Source organism: Culex pipiens, chromosome 1, assembly GCF_016801865.2.
Source record: "Culex pipiens pallens isolate TS chromosome 1, TS_CPP_V2, whole genome shotgun sequence".
Classification (NCBI taxonomy): Eukaryota; Metazoa; Arthropoda; class Insecta; order Diptera; family Culicidae; genus Culex; species Culex pipiens.
This window is the reverse complement of record NC_068937.1, coordinates 97262816-97283984: the sequence shown is the minus strand read 5'-3', so window position 1 is coordinate 97283984 and position 21169 is coordinate 97262816. Positions and strand designations below refer to the sequence as shown.

The following is a 21169-nucleotide window of genomic DNA, read 5'->3' as shown; positions in this document are numbered from 1 at the left end:
TACCTATCGAAAATGAATCCAGTTGCATCTAGAGCGTAAGACTTGAGAACTGTACGAAATAATCCAAATACGTGTCGAATTGTGTAAATTATACATTGTGAGTATTAAGCATCCGAAACTAAAGAAGTTTAACGTTTATAGAGTAATAATTCTTCATCAGAGAATGCAAAAAAATCAACTGTGTCGTGTAGATGTACCCGATTGATGTATAAAAGAAAGCAATAAAACAGTACAAATCAAAAAAATGTTCGTTTTTTTATGAAATACTCCTGAGAGGATATTCGTGGGCAACTCACATTGAACAATTAACAGGAAAAAAATAAAAAAATAAATACCTCGTTTTTAAGTACTTCTAATATGCAGTAATTTGCAAATGGCAAATGTTATGATTGATTTTAAAATTTTGAAAATATTTTTTTTACGAGAGCTCAGCAAATGTTGACTATTCTTTTATAAAAACAATATATTTCCAAAAAAAAAACATCAAAATTTTGAAGAAAAAAATGTTTCTTTATAACTTTGATATTTGGAAAACTTACTACTACAGTCCGGACTCGATTATCCGAAGCCTCGATTATCCGAAGTTCGATTATCCGAAGGCTTGGATAGTCGGATAATCGAATCACGAACAAGAAAAAAACATATTTTTTTTTTATTTTCTTTCTTTAACATCAAATTCGAGTTCTGCGTCCCCATTTTAGTCAAATTTGAATGGTTGATTGTCCGTAAAATTATAAAATGCATTTTTTCAATATTTCATCATCGCCATTTTGGCCGCCATCTTGGATTTAAAAATTCTAAATCACTTTAGAATAGTTTAAGGGTCATATTAAAGCTCCTGATCCTCCACTAACCAATATGAAAAAATCTGCTCTTGTCGTTTCCGCCGCCACCAACCGCCCACCACCAACCACCCCTCGCCCACCACCAGCCGTTACCCTACACCACCCATCACACACACTTTCGTCTGAACACCACCAAATTGAAATTCCACACACTATTTATTAACGTTTGAACGCCAAGATTAGCACTCTCTTAAAAGAGCAAACTTTGCTCACTGAGATGTGCAAATAATTTAAATGTTAAATGTATTTTGTTTTGTCCTACCAAAAACAAAATGTACAGCAGAAAAAAATATAACTGCAAAAAAAGAAAAGAACTATCGAGCCTAACCTCAATACCTTCAAGTAGGTGAAAAATTCCAGTAAGCTGCGAAATTGCGTAATTCATCATTCATCATTTCAAAAAAAAAGAGAAAATAAAGAAAAATAAAAAAACAATCAAAAATAAGACAAAGAAATTTTTTTTTTCGTGATTCGATTATCCGAAGTTTTGATAATCCGAAATGAAATTTTGCCAAGGCCTTCGGATAATCGAGTCTGGACTGTGTTACAAAAAAACTGTACTGTGCATTTTTAAACACATTTTTTATTCAAACGTTGACTTTTGATAATTTATTTTTTATTTTTTTTTTTGATTTCTAAAATTCTCAAGTTCTCAGCTTTTAAATTTTTTAACTTCTTTATAATTTTATTTTTTAATATTTGCATTTTTGATTTAATAAGTATCTGAATTTTTTTTTAATTTTAGGAATCTTGATTTAATGAAACCCTGAATTTAAAAAAAATCAATGTTTTGGTTGGCATTGTTGAATCTGATTAGGTGGTTGAATTTGTTAATTCCTAAATTTATAAATTTCCTATTTTTTGACTCTCAAATAAAAAACTTTAAATTTTTTGAAAATTTTGGGAAAAAAATAATGATACACTCAAACCTTGGTGGTTGGTCACTTTTTCGTTTAACCCTTTTATTAATTTGTACCCCGTTGGTTTGACAAAGTCACTCACACAAACTATCAAACCAAACGTTTGGTGGTAAGTGTAAGCTCTGTGTAAATAGTATTTTAAGCATAAGCATAAGCATAGGTGCTACTCCGTTATTGACCAGGACCTCCAGAAGTTACATCCACGAGCCGTGGAAGATGAGTGGGTGCTATCTTTCCTCGCTTCGCAACTTCTCAAAGGCCCCTATCATGCTGATCAATACCGGCGCCGGCCACGACCAGTGGTAGGGTCACGGGGAAGTGGATGGGAATGTTAGTCCGATACTTGAGTGATAGAGACCGCCCAATCGACTGCTTCTCCGACAAAGTATCACATGAGTTTTGAGGGGGTTAGTAGATGGGTATGAGGTCAGGATTCACGAGTGGCAGTGATGTGACCATGAGCATTTTGTTTATCGGTTGAAATTTTTTAAATCTTAGGCAGCCGGCTGCGGAAAGATAGATAATTGATTATTTAAAATGGTTTATTTATATCGTACGCGTGCCAGCCGAGCAGTAATGCTATGGGCTGGACTTATCAGTATATTTTTACTGTTTTTACAATTTAGATAACGCGAGCAAATTTCAAAAATAGTAAATGAATGACGCTTTACTCTTCACAAAATCGATAGTTTGATGAGTTAATACTAAAACTGAAAGTTAGAATAACTTTTTACGATCATTTACGACGAAAATTATCGCGAAAAAAACCGGACTGTGCGTCCCAAGAAGCACTGCACTTATGAAGGCATTATTTAATTATTATGACCAATCACCCCATGCACACAAACAGCGACACAAAAGAGACGAAAATTATCGCGAGAAAACAGGACTGCGCGTCCCCAGAAGCACTTCACTTATGAAGGCATTATTTAATTATTATGACCAATCACCCCATGCACACAAACAGCGACACAAAAGAGACGAATTATCTCGAAAAAACAGGACTGCGCGTCCCCAGAAGCACTTCACTTATGAAGGCATTATTCAATTATTATGACCAATCACCCCATGCACACAAACAGCGACACAAAAGAGACGAAAATTATCGCGAAAAAAACCGGACTGTGCGTCCCAAGAAGCACTGCACTTATGAAGGCATTATTTAATTATTATGACCAATCACCCCATGCACACAAACAGCGACACAAAAGAGACGAAAATTATCGCGAAAAAACAAAACTGCGCGTCCCCAGAAGCACTTCACTTATGAAGGCATTATTTAATTATTATGACCAATCACCCCATGCACACAAACAGCGACACAAAAGAGACGAAAATTATCGCGAAAAAAACCGGACTGTGCGTCCCAAGAAGCACTGCACTTATGAAGGCATTATTTAATTATTATGACCAATCACCCCATGCACACAAACAGCGACACAAAAGAGACGAAAATTATCGCGAAAAAACAAAACTGCGCGTCCCAAGAAGCACTGCACTTATGAAGGCATTATTTAATTATTATGACCAATCACCCCATGCACACAAACAGCGACACAAAAGAGACGAAAATTATCGCGAAAAAAACCGGACTGTGCGTCCCAAGAAGCACTGCACTTATGAAGGCATTATTTAATTATTATGACCAATCACCCCATGCACACAAACAGCGACACAAAAGAGACGAAAATTATCGCGAGAAAACAGGACTGCGCGTCCCCAGAAGCACTTCACTTATGAAGGCATTATTTAATTATTATGACCAATCACCTCATGCACACAAACAGCGACACAAAAGAGACGAATTATCTCGAAAAAACAGGACTGCGCGTCCCCAGAAGCACTTCACTTATGAAGGCATTATTCAATTATTATGACCAATCACCCCATGCACACAAACAGCGACACAAAAGAGACGAAAATTATCGCGAAAAAAACCGGACTGTGCGTCCCAAGAAGCACTGCACTTATGAAGGCATTATTTAATTATTATGACCAATCACCCCATGCACACAAACAGCGACACAAAAGAGACGAAAATTATCGCGAGAAAACAGGACTGCGCGTCCCCAGAAGCACTTCACTTATGAAGGCATTATTTAATTATTATGACCAATCACCTCATGCACACAAACAGCGACACAAAAGAGACGAATTATCTCGAAAAAACAGGACTGCGCGTCCCCAGAAGCACTTCACTTATGAAGGCATTATTCAATTATTATGACCAATCACCCCATGCACACAAACAGCGACACAAAAGAGACGAAAATTATCGCGAAAAAAACCGGACTGTGCGTCCCAAGAAGCACTGCACTTATGAAGGCATTATTTAATTATTATGACCAATCACCCCATGCACACAAACAGCGACACAAAAGAGACGAATTATCTCGAAAAAACAGGACTGCGCGTCCCCAGAAGCACTTCACTTATGAAGGCATTATTCAATTATTATGACCAATCACCCCATGCACACAAACAGCGACACAAAAGAGACGAAAATTATCGCGAAAAAAACCGGACTGTGCGTCCCAAGAAGCACTGCACTTATGAAGGCATTATTTAATTATTATGACCAATCACCCCATGCACACAAACAGCGACACAAAAGAGACGAAAATTATCGCGAAAAAACAAAACTGCGCGTCCCCAGAAGCACTTCACTTATGAAGGCATTATTTAATTATTATGACCAATCACCCCATGCACACAAACAGCGACACAAAAGAGACAAAAATTATCGCGAGAAAACAGGACTGCGCGTCCCCAGAAGCACTTCACTTATGAAGGCATTATTTAATTATTATGACCAATCACCCCATGCACACAAACAGCGACACAAAAGAGACGAAAATTATCGCGAAAAAAACCGGACTGTGCGTCCCAAGAAGCACTGCACTTATGAAGGCATTATTTAATTATTATGACCAATCACCCCATGCACACAAACAGCGACACAAAAGAGACGAAAATTATCGCGAAAAAAAACCGGACTGTGCGTCCCAAGAAGCACTGCACTTATGAAGGCATTATTTAATTATTATGACCAATCACCCCATGCACACAAACAGCGACACAAAAGAGACGAATTATCTCGAAAAAACAGGACTGCGCGTCCCCAGAAGCACTTCACTTATGAAGGCATTATTCAATTATTATGACCAATCACCCCATGCACACAAACAGCGACACAAAAGAGACGAAAATTATCGCGAAAAAAACCGGACTGTGCGTCCCAAGAAGCACTGCACTTATGAAGGCATTATTTAATTATTATGACCAATCACCCCATGCACACAAACAGCGACACAAAAGAGACGAAAATTATCGCGAGAAAACAGGACTGCGCGTCCCCAGAAGCACTTCACTTATGAAGGCATTATTTAATTATTATGACCAATCACCCCATGCACACAAACAGCGACACAAAAGAGACAAAAATTATCGCGAGAAAACAGGACTGCGCGTCCCCAGAAGCACTTCACTTATGAAGGCATTATTTAATTATTATGACCAATCACCCCATGCACACAAACAGCGACACAAAAGAGACGAAAATTATCGCGAAAAAACAAAACTGCGCGTCCCAAGAAGCACTGCACTTATGAAGGCATTATTTAATTATTATGACCAATCACCCCATGCACACAAACAGCGACACAAAAGAGACGAAAATTATCGCGAAAAAAACCGGACTGTGCGTCCCAAGAAGCACTGCACTTATGAAGGCATTATTTAATTATTATGACCAATCACCCCATGCACACAAACAGCGACACAAAAGAGACGAATTATCTCGAAAAAACAGGACTGCGCGTCCCCAGAAGCACTTCACTTATGAAGGCATTATTCAATTATTATGACCAATCACCCCATGCACACAAACAGCGACACAAAAGAGACGAAAATTATCGCGAAAAAAACCGGACTGTGCGTCCCAAGAAGCACTGCACTTATGAAGGCATTATTTAATTATTATGACCAATCACCCCATGCACACAAACAGCGACACAAAAGAGACGAAAATTATCGCGAGAAAACAGGACTGCGCGTCCCCAGAAGCACTTCACTTATGAAGGCATTATTTAATTATTATGACCAATCACCTCATGCACACAAACAGCGACACAAAAGAGACGAATTATCTCGAAAAAACAGGACTGCGCGTCCCCAGAAGCACTTCACTTATGAAGGCATTATTCAATTATTATGACCAATCACCCCATGCACACAAACAGCGACACAAAAGAGACGAAAATTATCGCGAAAAAAACCGGACTGTGCGTCCCAAGAAGCACTGCACTTATGAAGGCATTATTTAATTATTATGACCAATCACCCCATGCACACAAACAGCGACACAAAAGAGACGAAAATTATCGCGAGAAAACAGGACTGCGCGTCCCCAGAAGCACTTCACTTATGAAGGCATTATTTAATTATTATGACCAATCACCTCATGCACACAAACAGCGACACAAAAGAGACGAATTATCTCGAAAAAACAGGACTGCGCGTCCCCAGAAGCACTTCACTTATGAAGGCATTATTCAATTATTATGACCAATCACCCCATGCACACAAACAGCGACACAAAAGAGACGAAAATTATCGCGAAAAAAACCGGACTGTGCGTCCCAAGAAGCACTGCACTTATGAAGGCATTATTTAATTATTATGACCAATCACCCCATGCACACAAACAGCGACACAAAAGAGACGAATTATCTCGAAAAAACAGGACTGCGCGTCCCCAGAAGCACTTCACTTATGAAGGCATTATTCAATTATTATGACCAATCACCCCATGCACACAAACAGCGACACAAAAGAGACGAAAATTATCGCGAAAAAAACCGGACTGTGCGTCCCAAGAAGCACTGCACTTATGAAGGCATTATTTAATTATTATGACCAATCACCCCATGCACACAAACAGCGACACAAAAGAGACGAAAATTATCGCGAGAAAACAGGACTGCGCGTCCCCAGAAGCACTTCACTTATGAAGGCATTATTTAATTATTATGACCAATCACCTCATGCACACAAACAGCGACACAAAAGAGACGAATTATCTCGAAAAAACAGGACTGCGCGTCCCCAGAAGCACTTCACTTATGAAGGCATTATTCAATTATTATGACCAATCACCCCATGCACACAAACAGCGACACAAAAGAGACGAAAATTATCGCGAAAAAAACCGGACTGTGCGTCCCAAGAAGCACTGCACTTATGAAGGCATTATTTAATTATTATGACCAATCACCCCATGCACACAAACAGCGACACAAAAGAGACGAAAATTATCGCGAAAAAACAAAACTGCGCGTCCCCAGAAGCACTTCACTTATGAAGGCATTATTTAATTATTATGACCAATCACCCCATGCACACAAACAGCGACACAAAAGAGACAAAAATTATCGCGAGAAAACAGGACTGCGCGTCCCCAGAAGCACTTCACTTATGAAGGCATTATTTAATTATTATGACCAATCACCCCATGCACACAAACAGCGACACAAAAGAGACGAAAATTATCGCGAAAAAAACCGGACTGTGCGTCCCAAGAAGCACTGCACTTATCAAGGCATTATTTAATTATTATGACCAATCACCCCATGCACACAAACAGCGACACAAAAGAGACGAAAATTATCGCGAAAAAACAAAACTGCGCGTCCCAAGAAGCACTGCACTTATGAAGGCATTATTTAATTATTATGACCAATCACCCCATGCACACAAACAGCGACACAAAAGAGACGAAAATTATCGCGAAAAAAACCGGACTGTGCGTCCCAAGAAGCACTGCACTTATGAAGGCATTATTTAATTATTATGACCAATCACCCCATGCACACAAACAGCGACACAAAAGAGACGAATTATCTCGAAAAAACAGGACTGCGCGTCCCCAGAAGCACTTCACTTATGAAGGCATTATTCAATTATTATGACCAATCACCCCATGCACACAAACAGCGACACAAAAGAGACGAAAATTATCGCGAAAAAAACCGGACTGTGCGTCCCAAGAAGCACTGCACTTATGAAGGCATTATTTAATTATTATGACCAATCACCCCATGCACACAAACAGCGACACAAAAGAGACGAAAATTATCGCGAAAAAAACCGGACTGTGCGTCCCAAGAAGCACTGCACTTATGAAGGCATTATTTAATTATTATGACCAATCACCCCATGCACACAAACAGCGACACAAAAGAGACAAAAATTATCGCGAGAAAACAGGACTGCGCGTCCCCAGAAGCACTTCACTTATGAAGGCATTATTTAATTATTATGACCAATCACCCCATGCACACAAACAGCGACACAAAAGAGACGAAAATTATCGCGAAAAAAACCGGACTGTGCGTCCCAAGAAGCACTGCACTTATGAAGGCATTATTTAATTATTATGACCAATCACCCCATGCACACAAACAGCGACACAAAAGAGACGAAAATTATCGCGAAAAAACAAAACTGCGCGTCCCCAGAAGCACTTCACTTATGAAGGCATTATTTAATTATTATGACCAATCACCCCATGCACACAAACAGCGACACAAAAGAGACAAAAATTATCGCGAGAAAACAGGACTGCGCGTCCCCAGAAGCACTTCACTTATGAAGGCATTATTTAATTATTATGACCAATCACCCCATGCACACAAACAGCGACACAAAAGAGACGAAAATTATCGCGAAAAAAACCGGACTGTGCGTCCCAAGAAGCACTGCACTTATGAAGGCATTATTTAATTATTATGACCAATCACCCCATGCACACAAACAGCGACACAAAAGAGACGAAAATTATCGCGAAAAAACAAAACTGCGCGTCCCAAGAAGCACTGCACTTATGAAGGCATTATTTAATTATTATGACCAATCACCCCATGCACACAAACAGCGACACAAAAGAGACGAAAATTATCGCGAAAAAAACCGGACTGTGCGTCCCAAGAAGCACTGCACTTATGAAGGCATTATTTAATTATTATGACCAATCACCCCATGCACACAAACAGCGACACAAAAGAGACGAATTATCTCGAAAAAACAGGACTGCGCGTCCCCAGAAGCACTTCACCTATGAAGGCATTATTCAATACATACCATACCATACCAATCAGCTTAGAACACCATACGCGGTGCCCGTGCTGTATCAAGAAGGTTGTTCCATGTTGCTCGGTTCTGGGCTGCAGCTCGCCAGTCTCCTAGGTAGCAGATCTTTCTTAGGTCCGCCTCGATCTGATTTCCCCATCGTGCACGCTGTGCTCCTGCTCTTCGGCCTGTGCCGCCATCGGGTCGCGCGCGGTCAAAGAGCATCCTGACAGGATGGTCTTCGTCCATCCTCGCGACATGGCCGGCCCACCTGAGCCTCCCGATTCTCGCCAGGGTAACGATTGTCGGTTCTCCCAGCAGCGCGTGCAGTTCGTGGTTCATGCGCCTTCGCCACTCGTTCTGAGCTGTACGTACTCCACCGTAGATCGTTCGCAGCACCTTCCGTTCGAAAACTCCAAGGGCTCGTTCGTCCTCTTGCCGCAGCGTCCAGGTCTCATGGCCATAGAGGGCAACCGGTCTAATCAGTGTCTTGTACAGGGTCAGCTTCGTGGCGCGTTGCACTCGATCAGATGTCAAGGTTTTCCGTAATCCAAAGTAGGCGCGATTCGCGGAGTGGATACGAGTCCGGATCTCTAAGCTGGTGTCGTTGTCGGCCGTTACCAGCGATCCCAAGTACACGAATTCGCTCACCTCCTCCAGAACATCGCCATCCACGGCTAGAGGGGTGAGTCTTGGGGGGTCAACGTCCTTTGAGCCCCTCCCTTTCATGTACTTTGTTTTCGTCGTATTCATGGCCAATCCAATTCGTCTTGCTTGCGTCTTTAAGGCGGTGTAAACCCTTTTCACCGTCTCTAGGTCTCTCGCTATAATGTCAATGTCGTCCGCATAAGCAAGAAGTTGGACTGTCCTGTTGCAAATCGTGCCTCTCGTGTCTATACCCGCTCTTCGCACAACTCCCTCAAGTCCGATGTTAAACAGCGCATTGGATAAGCCGTCACCTTGTCGTAACCCTTGGTGCGATTGAAAGGGGACCGCTAGCTCCCCTGCCACTCGCACGTGACACATCACACGATCCAAGGTAGCCTTGATCAGCCGAGTCAGTTTGTCCGGAAATCCGTTCTCGTGCATGATCTGCCATAGCTGTTCGCGGTCGACTGTATCGTACGCTGCCTTGAAATCGATGAAGATGTGATGTGTGGGCACGTTGTACTCACGACATTTCTCGAGGATCTGCCGGAGCGAGAAAATTTGGTCCGTGGTGGCCCGAGCGCCAGTAAACCCAGCTTGATAGGGGCCCACGAACCTCCGTGCGTACGGTGTCAGCAGACGGCAGAGGATCTGGGAGAGGATTTTATAGGCCGCGTTGATAAGCGTGATGCCGCGGTAGTTGCCGCAGTCCAGCTTATCGCCCTTTTTGTAGATGGGACACACGACACCATCCATCCATTCTTCTGGTAGTTTCTCCTCCCTCCAGATCTTAGAAATCACCAAGTGGATCGCCCTCGCCAACTGCTCTCCTCCATATTTGAAGAGTTCACCGGGTAACCGATCTTTACCGGCGGCCCTGTTGTTCTTCAGCTGCCTGATCTCCTTCTTCACCGTCTCCAGATCAGGTGCCGGGAACTGTTCGTCAGCAGCGGGCGGTCCAAGTTGGGCTTCAAAGCCGTCTCCATGCGCTACATCGCCGTTGAGGTGCTCGTTGAAGAACTGCTGCCACCTGTTCAACACCTCGCCTTTGTCCATAAGAAGGTTTCCCTCGGCGTCCCGACAAGTGTTGGCTTGCGGCGCATAGCCTTTGCGGGACCGGTTAACCTTCTCGTAGAACTTTCGCGTCTCGTTCTGCCGGAACAGCTGCTCCATTTCGGCGAGATCGCGATCTTCCAGCTGGCGCTTCTTGAGCTTGAAAACCGTTCTCTGCTGTTTCAGCGCTTGTTTGTATCTGGCCACGTTCTCATCAGTTGCAGCTCTCAGCTTCACCGCATAAGCTGCTTTCTTCTCGTCAAGTAGCCGCTGGCACTCCTCGTCGAACCAGCGCTGCTTTCCAACTCGGACCGTACTACCTAGCGCGGCTTCAGCGGCACTGCCGATGGCCGAGCATATTCTGCTCCATCCATCGTTGAGCGAGGCAGCGCCGAGTTCCTCCTCCGTTGGCAGGCTCGCTTCCAGCTGCTGCACGTAGTGCTGAGCCGCAGCCGTGTCCTGCAGCCGCTCGGTGTTGAACGGCGGTGGGAGCCGGCTCCGTCGTCGGTGGTACGTCGTCGACAGTTTTGAGTGCATGCTTGCACCCACCAGGTAGTGGTCCGAGTGGATGTCCGCACCGCGGTACGTGCGGATGTTCCGTATGTCCGAGAAGAATCGGCCGTCGATGAGAACGTGGTCGATTTGTGTTTTTGTTCGTTGATTAGGCGATGTCCAGGTGACTTTGTGGATGTCTTTCCGGGGGAAGAATGTGCTCCGTACCACCATACCGCGGGAGGCTGCGAAGTTGATGCACCGCTGGCCGTTGTCGTTCGTGACGGTGTGTAGGCTGTTCGGCCCGATCACCGGCTTGTACATCTCCTCCCTTCCTATGCGGGCGTTCATATCTCCGATGACGATCTTGACGTCCCTCTGCGGGCAGCTGTCGAACTTCTGCTCCAGCTTCGCGTAGAACGCTTCCTTCTCGGCATCGGATGATTCCTCGTGTGGGCAATGTACGTTGAAGATGTGATAGTTGAAGAAACGGCCTTTAATCCTCAATCTACACATCCGGTCGTCGATCGGCTCCCAATCTATCACACGACTCCGCATCTTGCCCAACACTATGAAGCCGGTTCCCAGCTTGTTTTCGGCTCCGCCGCTCTGGTACATGGTGAGCTCCAAAGCATCATCCTCCCACATCTTCGCTCCCTTCCAGCACATCTCCTGCAGTGCTACAACATCGAAGTTGCGGGGTTTGAGCTCGTTCAACAGAGCGTACTCATACCCATCGAAACGTAGCGATCTGCAGTTCCATGTTCCGAGTTTCCAATCGGTGTCCTTTTCGTGCCTAGGTCTATGCCGTTTGTTCCGGATCCTTATTCCTTCTTGATTGTTCGTAATACTTGAATTTTCGGTATGCAGCCGGATTGGGGCTGCGATACCTAGTCTCGGGGTGGGGCTGCCACCTTGAAGCTACCGAGACCCAGCTCCGGTTTTCTCTCGACACCGTAACGGGGGCCTTTCTCACGAGGCCTAACGGCATAGCTACACCCTCCGAAGAGGATGGAGCCCCCCTTCCCTGTCAGCATACTACCATAGTTCCCACCGGGGTTGGTTACCCGATCTCTCCAATGGTTACTAGTATCCCGGCTAGCGCCGCGGGGAGGCCAGGGTATCGGAGTTACTGGACAAGAGGCTAATGGACCGCTTGGTGGGTCTATTTTATTCCTGCGGTACTCGAAGTACCTATGGTACGCCATGTCCAGTCTTTCGCCAACCAATTATTCATTTATTATGACATTATTCAATTATTCAATTATTATGACAAATCACCCCATGCACACAAACAGCAACACAAAAGAGACGAAAATTATCGCGAAAAAAACCGGACTGTGCGTCCCAAGAAGCACTTCACTTATGAAGGCATTATTTAATTATTATGACCAATCACCCCATGCACACAAACAGCAACACAAAAGAGACGAAAATTATCGCGAAAAAAACCGGACTGTGCGTCCCAAGAAGCACTGCACTTATGAAGGCATTATTTAATTATTATGACCAATCACCCCATGCACACAAACAGCGACACAAAAGAGACGAATTATCTCGAAAAAACAGGACTGCGCGTCCCCAGAAGCACTTCACTTATGAAGGCATTATTCAATTATTATGACCAATCACCCCATGCACACAAACAGCGACACAAAAGAGACGAAAATTATCGCGAAAAAAACCGGACTGTGCGTCCCAAGAAGCACTGCACTTATGAAGGCATTATTTAATTATTATGACCAATCACCCCATGCACACAAACAGCGACACAAAAGAGACGAAAATTATCGCGAGAAAACAGGACTGCGCGTCCCCAGAAGCACTTCACTTATGAAGGCATTATTTAATTATTATGACCAATCACCCCATGCACACAAACAGCGACACAAAAGAGACGAATTATCTCGAAAAAACAGGACTGCGCGTCCCCAGAAGCACTTCACTTATGAAGGCATTATTTAATTATTATGACCAATCACCCCATGCACACAAACAGCGACACAAAAGAGACGAATTATCTCGAAAAAACAGGACTGCGCGTCCCCAGAAGCACTTCACTTATGAAGGCATTATTCAATTATTATGACCAATCACCCCATGCACACAAACAGCGACACAAAAGAGACGAAAATTATCGCGAAAAAACCGGACTGTGCGTCCCAAGAAGCACTTCACTTATGAAGGCATTATTTAATTATTATGACCAATCACCCCATGCACACAAACAGCGACACAAAAGAGACGAAAATTATCGCGAAAAAAACCGGACTGTGCGTCCCAAAAAGCACTGCACTTATTTTTTTTTTTTTTTTTTTAAGCACTGCACTTATGAAGGCATTATTTAATTATTATGACCAATCACCCCATGCACACAAACAGCGACACAAAAGAGACGAAAATTATCGCGAGAAAACAGGACTGCGCGTCCCCAGAAGCACTTCACTTATGAAGGCATTATTTAATTATTATGACCAATCACCCCATGCACACAAACAGCGACACAAAAGAGACGAAAATTATCGCGAAAAAAACCGGACTGTGCGTCCCAAGAAGCACTGCACTTATGAAGGCATTATTTAATTATTATGACCAATCACCCCATGCACACAAACAGCGACACAAAAGAGACGAATTATCTCGAAAAAAACAGGACTGCGTGTCCCCAGAAGCACTGCACTTATCGCTCTGTGTAAATAGTATTTTAAAACAAAAACTATATTTTTTAACTCAAGAATTTTGAAATTCTACGTTTTTTAATTATTTATTTTGTAAATTGTCGGCTTTTAAAATTTGTGAAACTTTTATTTTTTATAATTTGCATTTTTAGATTCTAGAATTTACAAATTTCTGAATTTCAACATTTTAGATTTTTTCAGAAATTATGAAATTAAAAAATGCAAATTTAGTATTTTTTTTATTTTTAAACTTTCTGCTTTCTTTCATTTGAAAATTTATTAACTCCAGGATTTTTTCATTCTTTGAATTTTTACAATTTTTAGTTCGCACATCTTGAATGAGATACGCGCAAGAAAAAAAGTATCTTCATTCGAGGCACGCAAATTAATAATGCAACACATTTTTTTTAGAAGAAAAAAAGAATCTAGGTTCTGTACAAATATCCCGGATTTTTTCAGGTGAATACAAATCCCCGGTTTTTCACGAGGTGACCACCCTGTGTAACTTGCAATAAACAACTAAAAAATTACTTGAAGGAGGTCGCAGAAATCGAATTTAGTGTGCTTTTGGCCGATGCAAATATTTTTCAAAGTTGTTGTCCCTCCATAATCTCGAAATTTGAATGAAAAAAAAATTGTTCTAAAATGCATTTTACACAAAAAAATAACATAAAAATTTAAATAACAAGCCGTAATCTCAAATTTTTTTCTGGCTTAGGGAAATGAAAAAAATAATCAAATAAAACAAATTTAAACATGATTTTCATAAAAAAACACATAGCCAAGATTTTTTTGTGAACGGCAAAAAGATCACGGTGTGACTATATCGGCCGGGCTGGCCCCGGAGGTCCACTCCGGGACGCGATCCCACTACTGCTTACCGCGGAGACTTTTAGCTGCTGGTTTTCACCCCTCGCTCGGTTCATCCCTCTTTAGCCAACCTGAATGCATCGGGCTCCCCCATTGCACCCATATTGACGGTCAGCTTAGTGCGGACGTCCCGTCAACATGGACCCGGCCGGTACACAGTGGACCCCAACCTCAAGCCAGTCCAGTGATCCGACTCGTGAGTAGCTCACGTTACAGGAGGCGCCACGCTCCCAGTCGAAGGTGGGACTGGCACGAGCGGAACTTGAACAGATTGTGAAGCGAAAAAGTGTTTAGAAAAAAATAGACACATTTGCCGAAACCCGGGATTGAACCGGGGACATTTAGATCTTCAGTCTAACGCTCTCCCAACTGAGCTATTTCGGCTGTTGAACTCGTTGGTCAAGTCAAAGCATGGATAGACAAACAACGAAAAGCTGTCACTACTTACCGTATTTTCGTAAAATTGGATTTGCAGCAAACAATCAGGTAAACGCGCCAGCAAAAATCTTATTTTTTTAGCGTCAAGATGAGTCAAGTGGTTTCCCCCCTGCTACGATCTCTTAAATTATATCCTACCTGATGAAAATAATTATCCGTTCAACATTTTTTTAAACAGTGGGATTCGACTTGATGCCAACATTCCTCAAACATTTTTTTGGGAATTTCTAATTAATTCTTGGGACCACCCGTGCCCCATCTCACAAAATTTCAACGGTTTATGGCAAGTCAAGCAAAAACTGTTGCCTACTTGCAGGCAGTTTCCACTGCCTCCCCTATATCTACCCATAAAATTCACCCAGCCGTGAGAGCTCGCCCAAAAAAAGCGAAAAATTTCTTCTCCTGCACATCCAAGATGGCGGGTAAGTGGTCGACAGCGTTCGCATCGAGCTCGCGACTAAAATCGCGTAAAATGGTCATTAATTTCGTCCGATTTCTCCTTTCTCGCCGCAGAACTGTTCGCCAAGTACACCTGCACCAACTGCCAGGAGGACATCCCGGGAATCCGGGTCCACTGCGTCGTTTGCGCCGACTTTGAACTCTGCCTAGCGGTAAGTGTCCTCGCGGCGGGGTTGGGCTGAGAAAAAAAATGGCGCTGACCAGAGTACAAGGGCTTGGGTTGGGAGAGTTTTCTAGAAGCGCACCCGCGCGGTGACGTCACAGCTTGTGGTGCAAGATGAACTTTTTACTGAGAGTGGAATGAATCGATTTGGGAGAGTGAGTGCCCGCGGATAATCAGCTGAGAGATTGATGCACGGAGAAAAGTGATTTGATAAATTACTAAAAGTTTAATGTTTTTATGATTGCAGTGCTTCTCGGCCGGCGCCGAAATCGGCCAGCATCGCAATGATCACGCCTATCAGTTTATGGACTCGGGCATTCTGTCCATTTACCGCGGCAAGGGAGGCTGGTCCGCGCGGGAGGAACTGCACCTGCTGGATGCCATCGAGCAGTACGGCTTCGGCAACTGGGAGGACATAAGCAAACACATCGAAACGCGCACCGCTGAGGAAGCGAAAGATGAGTACGTCACACGGTTCCTGCAGGGAACGGTCGGACGGCACACCTGGGCCCCGGCCATCGACCAGCGGCCCCAGCTGACCGATCACACCTCGGACGACACCGGACCGCTCAGTCAGCTGTTGATCCAGAAGCTCCCGCCAATGGATTGCTCCAACGAGGAAGCGACCGCCCTCGGGTACATGCCCAATCGGGACGACTTTGAGCGCGAGTACGACCCGACGGCGGAACAGCTGGTGTCCACGCTGTCGCTCTCTCCGGACGACGAGGACGTCGACATGCTCCTAAAGCTCGCCCAAGTAGACATTTATACGCGCCGGCTGCGCGAGCGTGCCCGGCGGAAGCGCGTCGTCCGAGACTACCAGCTGGTGGCCAACTTTTTCCGCGGAAACGCCAAACGGGCTCGCATGAGTCGCGATCAGCGCGAGTTCCGCGAGCGGTTGCGGACGTTCTCGCAGTTTTACACGTCGATGGAGTTTGAGCGGCTGATCAACTCGCTGGAGCGCGAGCGTGGACTGCGCATTCGCCTTTCCGAGCTGAACCGGTACCGCTGGAACGGACTGCAGCGGATGGACGAGTGCGTGCACTTTGAGCAGCATGCGGCCGCCGCTCAGCACAGGAACACGGGCCCGTACGGGCATGGCAGGACGGTGAGTTGGAAACTTGGTTTAAATGAGAGAACGGTGATGGTTTTGATTCTATTCTGAGCATTGCATGGTGATAGATTGGATTGTATAATCTGGACAAAATCAAAACAATTACCGTTCATAGTACGGCAATCTCGAAGAACTTTTAAGGCTTGTAATTATAAACCATCTTCAAAACAAACAATTCAACAAAAAGAAAAAAAAACCTTATCGCCAACAAAATCAAAATAGCGTGAATTACTGAAAAAACTTGTAAAATAATAGATAAAGACGCCAGACGCACTATTCTTGGACCTGAAATGGAAATACTCATTTGCCACAATGGTGATGACGCCCGACAAGTTTCGATCTTCATCGACCAGTTAAACAAACGTTTGCTTGAAAAATGACAGCAGTTGTTTTTAACGTTGAGAAATGTTATATTTTGGGTTGTTTTATTCCCTCAACGTCATAGCTAATGTTATCAAGTTATCGGTTTCAGCTCAAGTGCACAAACAACGCTGGGAAAGGGGCGAACAACATAACTGGGTTTTGCTTGCTCAAATCGGTACATGAGAGCGTCTATTGGTCAATAAAAACAACATCTCAACTAAGGAAATTGAAGCCATGGATTTTGTTTCTTAAATTTTGGTTGAAGAGGTCGGAGGTATTTGAATCGTACGTCCGTGTTAGAGAAGTAATTTTTGTTCAAGCAGGTTGCTCCTACAAAATAATTTAATATATTTGAGCAAACCTTTCTTAAGTGGGAATCTTTATTTTCTTTTTGAAAATAATTAGGTCGATGAAAATGATCTTCTCATTCAGACCTTTAAGATTTACATTCACGCATACAGACTGAGAATCAAATTCTTTGCAAAATTCTGTAAATGTAGCACTAGGTATTGGTATAAAAAGAACTGATAAGAGTTTAGTTAATTGAATCATAGGATTTGTTTTTTTTTTTGCGACAAAACTGTTAGGTATTCACAGTTTACAAAATTTTACTTCGGTTTTAAAATTAAAAAAGACGTACAGAGCAGAACATTTTATGAACGATTATCTTTTTTAACATAAAAAATCGAACCTTAGCTTCAGAGATCATTGCATTTGAAAACGAGGGCATTTTCTCAGTTTTCAGAAATGAGCACTAATGGGTTCCTTTTGCAAGAGTGTAACTAATCTGTTACCAAAATAGAGATTATCGAATATTTATTTTTGTAGACTTTTTATGACATTAAAAATCGTAATAAATAATGGATGATTATGGTGGCATGCATTTGACCCAAATTTTTACAAAATTTTTTATGAATCTTTTGATTCAGTTATTTATTTTGACTAAGTTTCGGCTGGTACAAATTTTATTAACATTGGGTTAATTACATAGTTTTGCTAGAAATCCGCAATCTTTACTCGATTTTAGGACCCAATCGAAAATTTTAAAAATTGAGGAATCAAAGAATTAAAAAAAAAAAAAGAATTTGTATCTATTCTCTAATAGGGGAAAATCTCGTACGTTAGGCAAGTTCAGGCCCGTGATACTGACGTAGCTTGCTGAAGCCGCCACCAAATGTTTGGTGGCGCTGTTTCGGGAATAACATTTCAGAGGGTCACAAATCAAAATATAATAAATCTTATTTATTTATTTTTGGAAAAAATCCTGTAGCTGCTCATAATGATTCTTTTTATTAAAATAAACCAAAAATGCCGCCAACAACAATATATGTTTAGCATCAGGTCTCAGGCAAAGCTTCCCAGCAGGTGTATTTTTCAAATCCTCTGAAATGTCTTCCGCAAATTCTTATTTGGCCAATGAACTTACAGATCATCATAATATTAATTTAAATCTACAATTTGAGGCGGTTAAATCAATATGTGAGCTCAACCATGTTGTTGGGAAACCTTAAGAGCGAGTCCACGAACAGGGCATAGCCCATTGTTAGGAACGTTGTGGAGCTCCCCAATCTGCCTGATTCAGGGGTTGTTTGAACTTATACAACTAACATCTGGGCTAAATATGAGCACTCTAGCTCAATGGAAAGTGGAACAAATCTGGACACAACTTTTGAACTTTTAAATACCTAAAAAAATATTAATATTTTCAGCTGAGGCAAATTTCAATTGAGTCTCAAAATTCTTAAACAAGACTTAAAAATGCTACAAAATGAAGGGTGAAGCATTCCAATTGTTCAAATCCAACGAAACTAATATTGTTGTTTTGTGTCTATTCTAACTGAAACCAATAAAAAATATTCAAATAGTGTGCAAAAACATTGCTAAAATCACTTCCCAATTCACCCCATGTGTCCCGATTTGCCCCGGATAATGGTACACATTTAATTTCATTTTAACTAACGAAACAAAAATAAAGAAACAACATATTTTCGTCCTTTCGATTTTGCGCCCTTTTCGTCATGTTACTCCCCATAATTTTGACACTAGTCACCAAAACTTTGGTACTTTTTGGGCTTCAGTGACATTGTATGCAGATGACAGCCGTAGCATCCCCGTGGGCAAGTTAAGCACTCGCTCCAAACTCCATCCAATTTGCTGATTTTAGATAGAAACTTGCTTGCGCACTTCCTTTTGAGTTATTTATCACTCGATTTAAGTTGAAAATTTGAGCTTTAATTGAACGTCAAAGTGCTGATATGGCTACATTAGAGGCACGCTGGAGTTACATGCTATTTCCATATTAATAAAAAAAATGAATTTCTTGGATTCCTCAGCAATAGCCCGATCGATTTAGATGTTACTTTTTTTTTATTCTGCGACACAAAGTAATTTTTGCAAAAAATAAATTTAAACTAATATTGAAGGTGTCAGAGTCAAATCAGAGAACACTGTCATCAAACATCACTACTTTAGTTAGGGTAATCAACATTTAAAAATATAAGTAAATTAAGTTCTTCGAGATTACCGCCAAATATTCTCAATTATACATGAGAGCTATTTTAGCTGCCGTTGGAGGCAGAATCTCTTTCCTCCCCCACTAGCAATTAATTGTATTATTCTCTTTTTTGTGTTCTTCTTCGACCCGACTCGAATCGACCGGTTGAAATATCTTCGATCAAAATACATTAAAAATTATCCTCCTCTTATTTAAAACTTTGAACAAAACTAAATCGAACGAAAAAATAGCTTGCATGTATAATTGGTCCCAACGGTCAATCGATGCCGGGCTGTATAAGACAAATTTTAACAGGACAACCGAAGCAAAGGCGGCTCATGCGAGACAAGCAAGGGATCCTCGGCGTTGTCCAGCTCGCAGATAGCAAGAAGAAGGTGAGACTTGACTTCTTGAATTCGAAATTCTTAATTCTAATGACTGTTTTTTTTTCTGTTCAGCGAAAGCGACGCCCGAAGCTCAAGTTCCACCGGCCAAAGGCACACGCACCCCACCGACGACCGGGTCTCCTTCGACGGCTCATTCAGCAGCAGAAACTTCTCGGATAGCTCACGGGGAACGGATGCCGCGAGGCATCCACCGAACCACAACCATCAGCAGCACAGCCAGTCGCATCCGGATCATCATCAGCTGCAGCAACAACAGCAGCCCGGCGGACAGCTGCTCACGTCAAACGAGCTTCAGCTGTGCAGCTCCCTTAATCTGCCCGTGACGCGCTATCTCAGCCTGAAGACGGTGCTGCTGGGGCGACCGTCGCTCGACCACGGCATCAGTTCCGTGGCTGAGACGATGGTCAAAAAGTATCTGATCCGGTCGGGCTGGCTGCAGACGAGTCCGCAAAATTAAGGGGTGATGTGCTGATGCAAGTAAATGATCTCAAATTCTGGTAGATGTGAGAGGTGCACGGATTTTCTGATTATTTTTTTACGAAACTAGCTTTAGAATTACAGAACAAACAGTAATCATTGTCGTCGCGGTAGACTAAGTAACTGCCACTCGGTGTAGCACACTGCAAGTGCGCACAGACAACCTTTCCAATCGTTCAATAGCAAGCCATTTGGATATAAAAATATGAATCTTACTCGAGGAATAATCGTTGTAACAATTTAATCAATAGTATCAACAGTTTTAGAAAGGAGCGTTCCCATGCTCTTTACTGGGTAATTTTGAAGGGGAGAAATGTAAGAATTAGCTATCAAATTTAAAAAAGGTAGATGTTACTACTGCTACTCAAACATCGTTAGATGTTTAAAACTAGAGGAAAATAGTGTGTAAATAGTCAATTTAATAAATTATTGTCGGAAAACGAAACAAATTGTAAAATTGATTTATATCACACCGTTAAAGTTTGCTTAAGTTCGGCAAAAAACGCGTTCTCTCCTAATCGAGCAAAATAAAATGCACTTCCCAAACACCGACGTAACATTCAAGCCCCTGCGTTGCGATGAGTTTGATTAGTGTTGTATTTCGTGAGAGATTGATTTAT

At 42.5% G+C, this 21169-nt stretch overlaps 1 protein-coding gene and 1 non-coding gene across 3 annotated transcripts; one reads left to right on the top strand and one right to left on the bottom strand.

Annotated features, from left to right (window-relative positions):
• Positions 1 to 14945: 14945 nt before the first annotated feature.
• Positions 14946 to 15018, bottom strand: Trnaf-gaa (transfer RNA phenylalanine (anticodon GAA)). Its single transcript has one exon. It is a non-coding gene; the product is annotated as a tRNA-Phe (tRNA).
• A 509-nt stretch (positions 15019 to 15527) lies between these two features.
• Positions 15528 to 20998, top strand: LOC120427256 (transcriptional adapter 2B). 2 transcript variants are annotated; one of them, XM_039592115.2, is made up of 4 exons: positions 15528 to 15683; positions 15942 to 16802; positions 19981 to 20060; positions 20124 to 20998. In XM_039592115.2, the coding sequence occupies exons 2-4, from the start codon at positions 15999 to 16001 to the stop codon at positions 20527 to 20529; spliced, it is 1290 nt and encodes a 429-aa protein (XP_039448049.1). In that variant the 5' UTR covers positions 15528 to 15683; positions 15942 to 15998; the 3' UTR covers positions 20530 to 20998. The 2 variants fall into 2 exon arrangements, with proteins under 2 accessions (XP_039448049.1, XP_039448050.1); XM_039592116.2 differs by having other exon boundaries at positions 19917 to 20060; positions 20124 to 20470.
• The last annotated feature ends 171 nt before the right edge of the window (positions 20999 to 21169 follow it).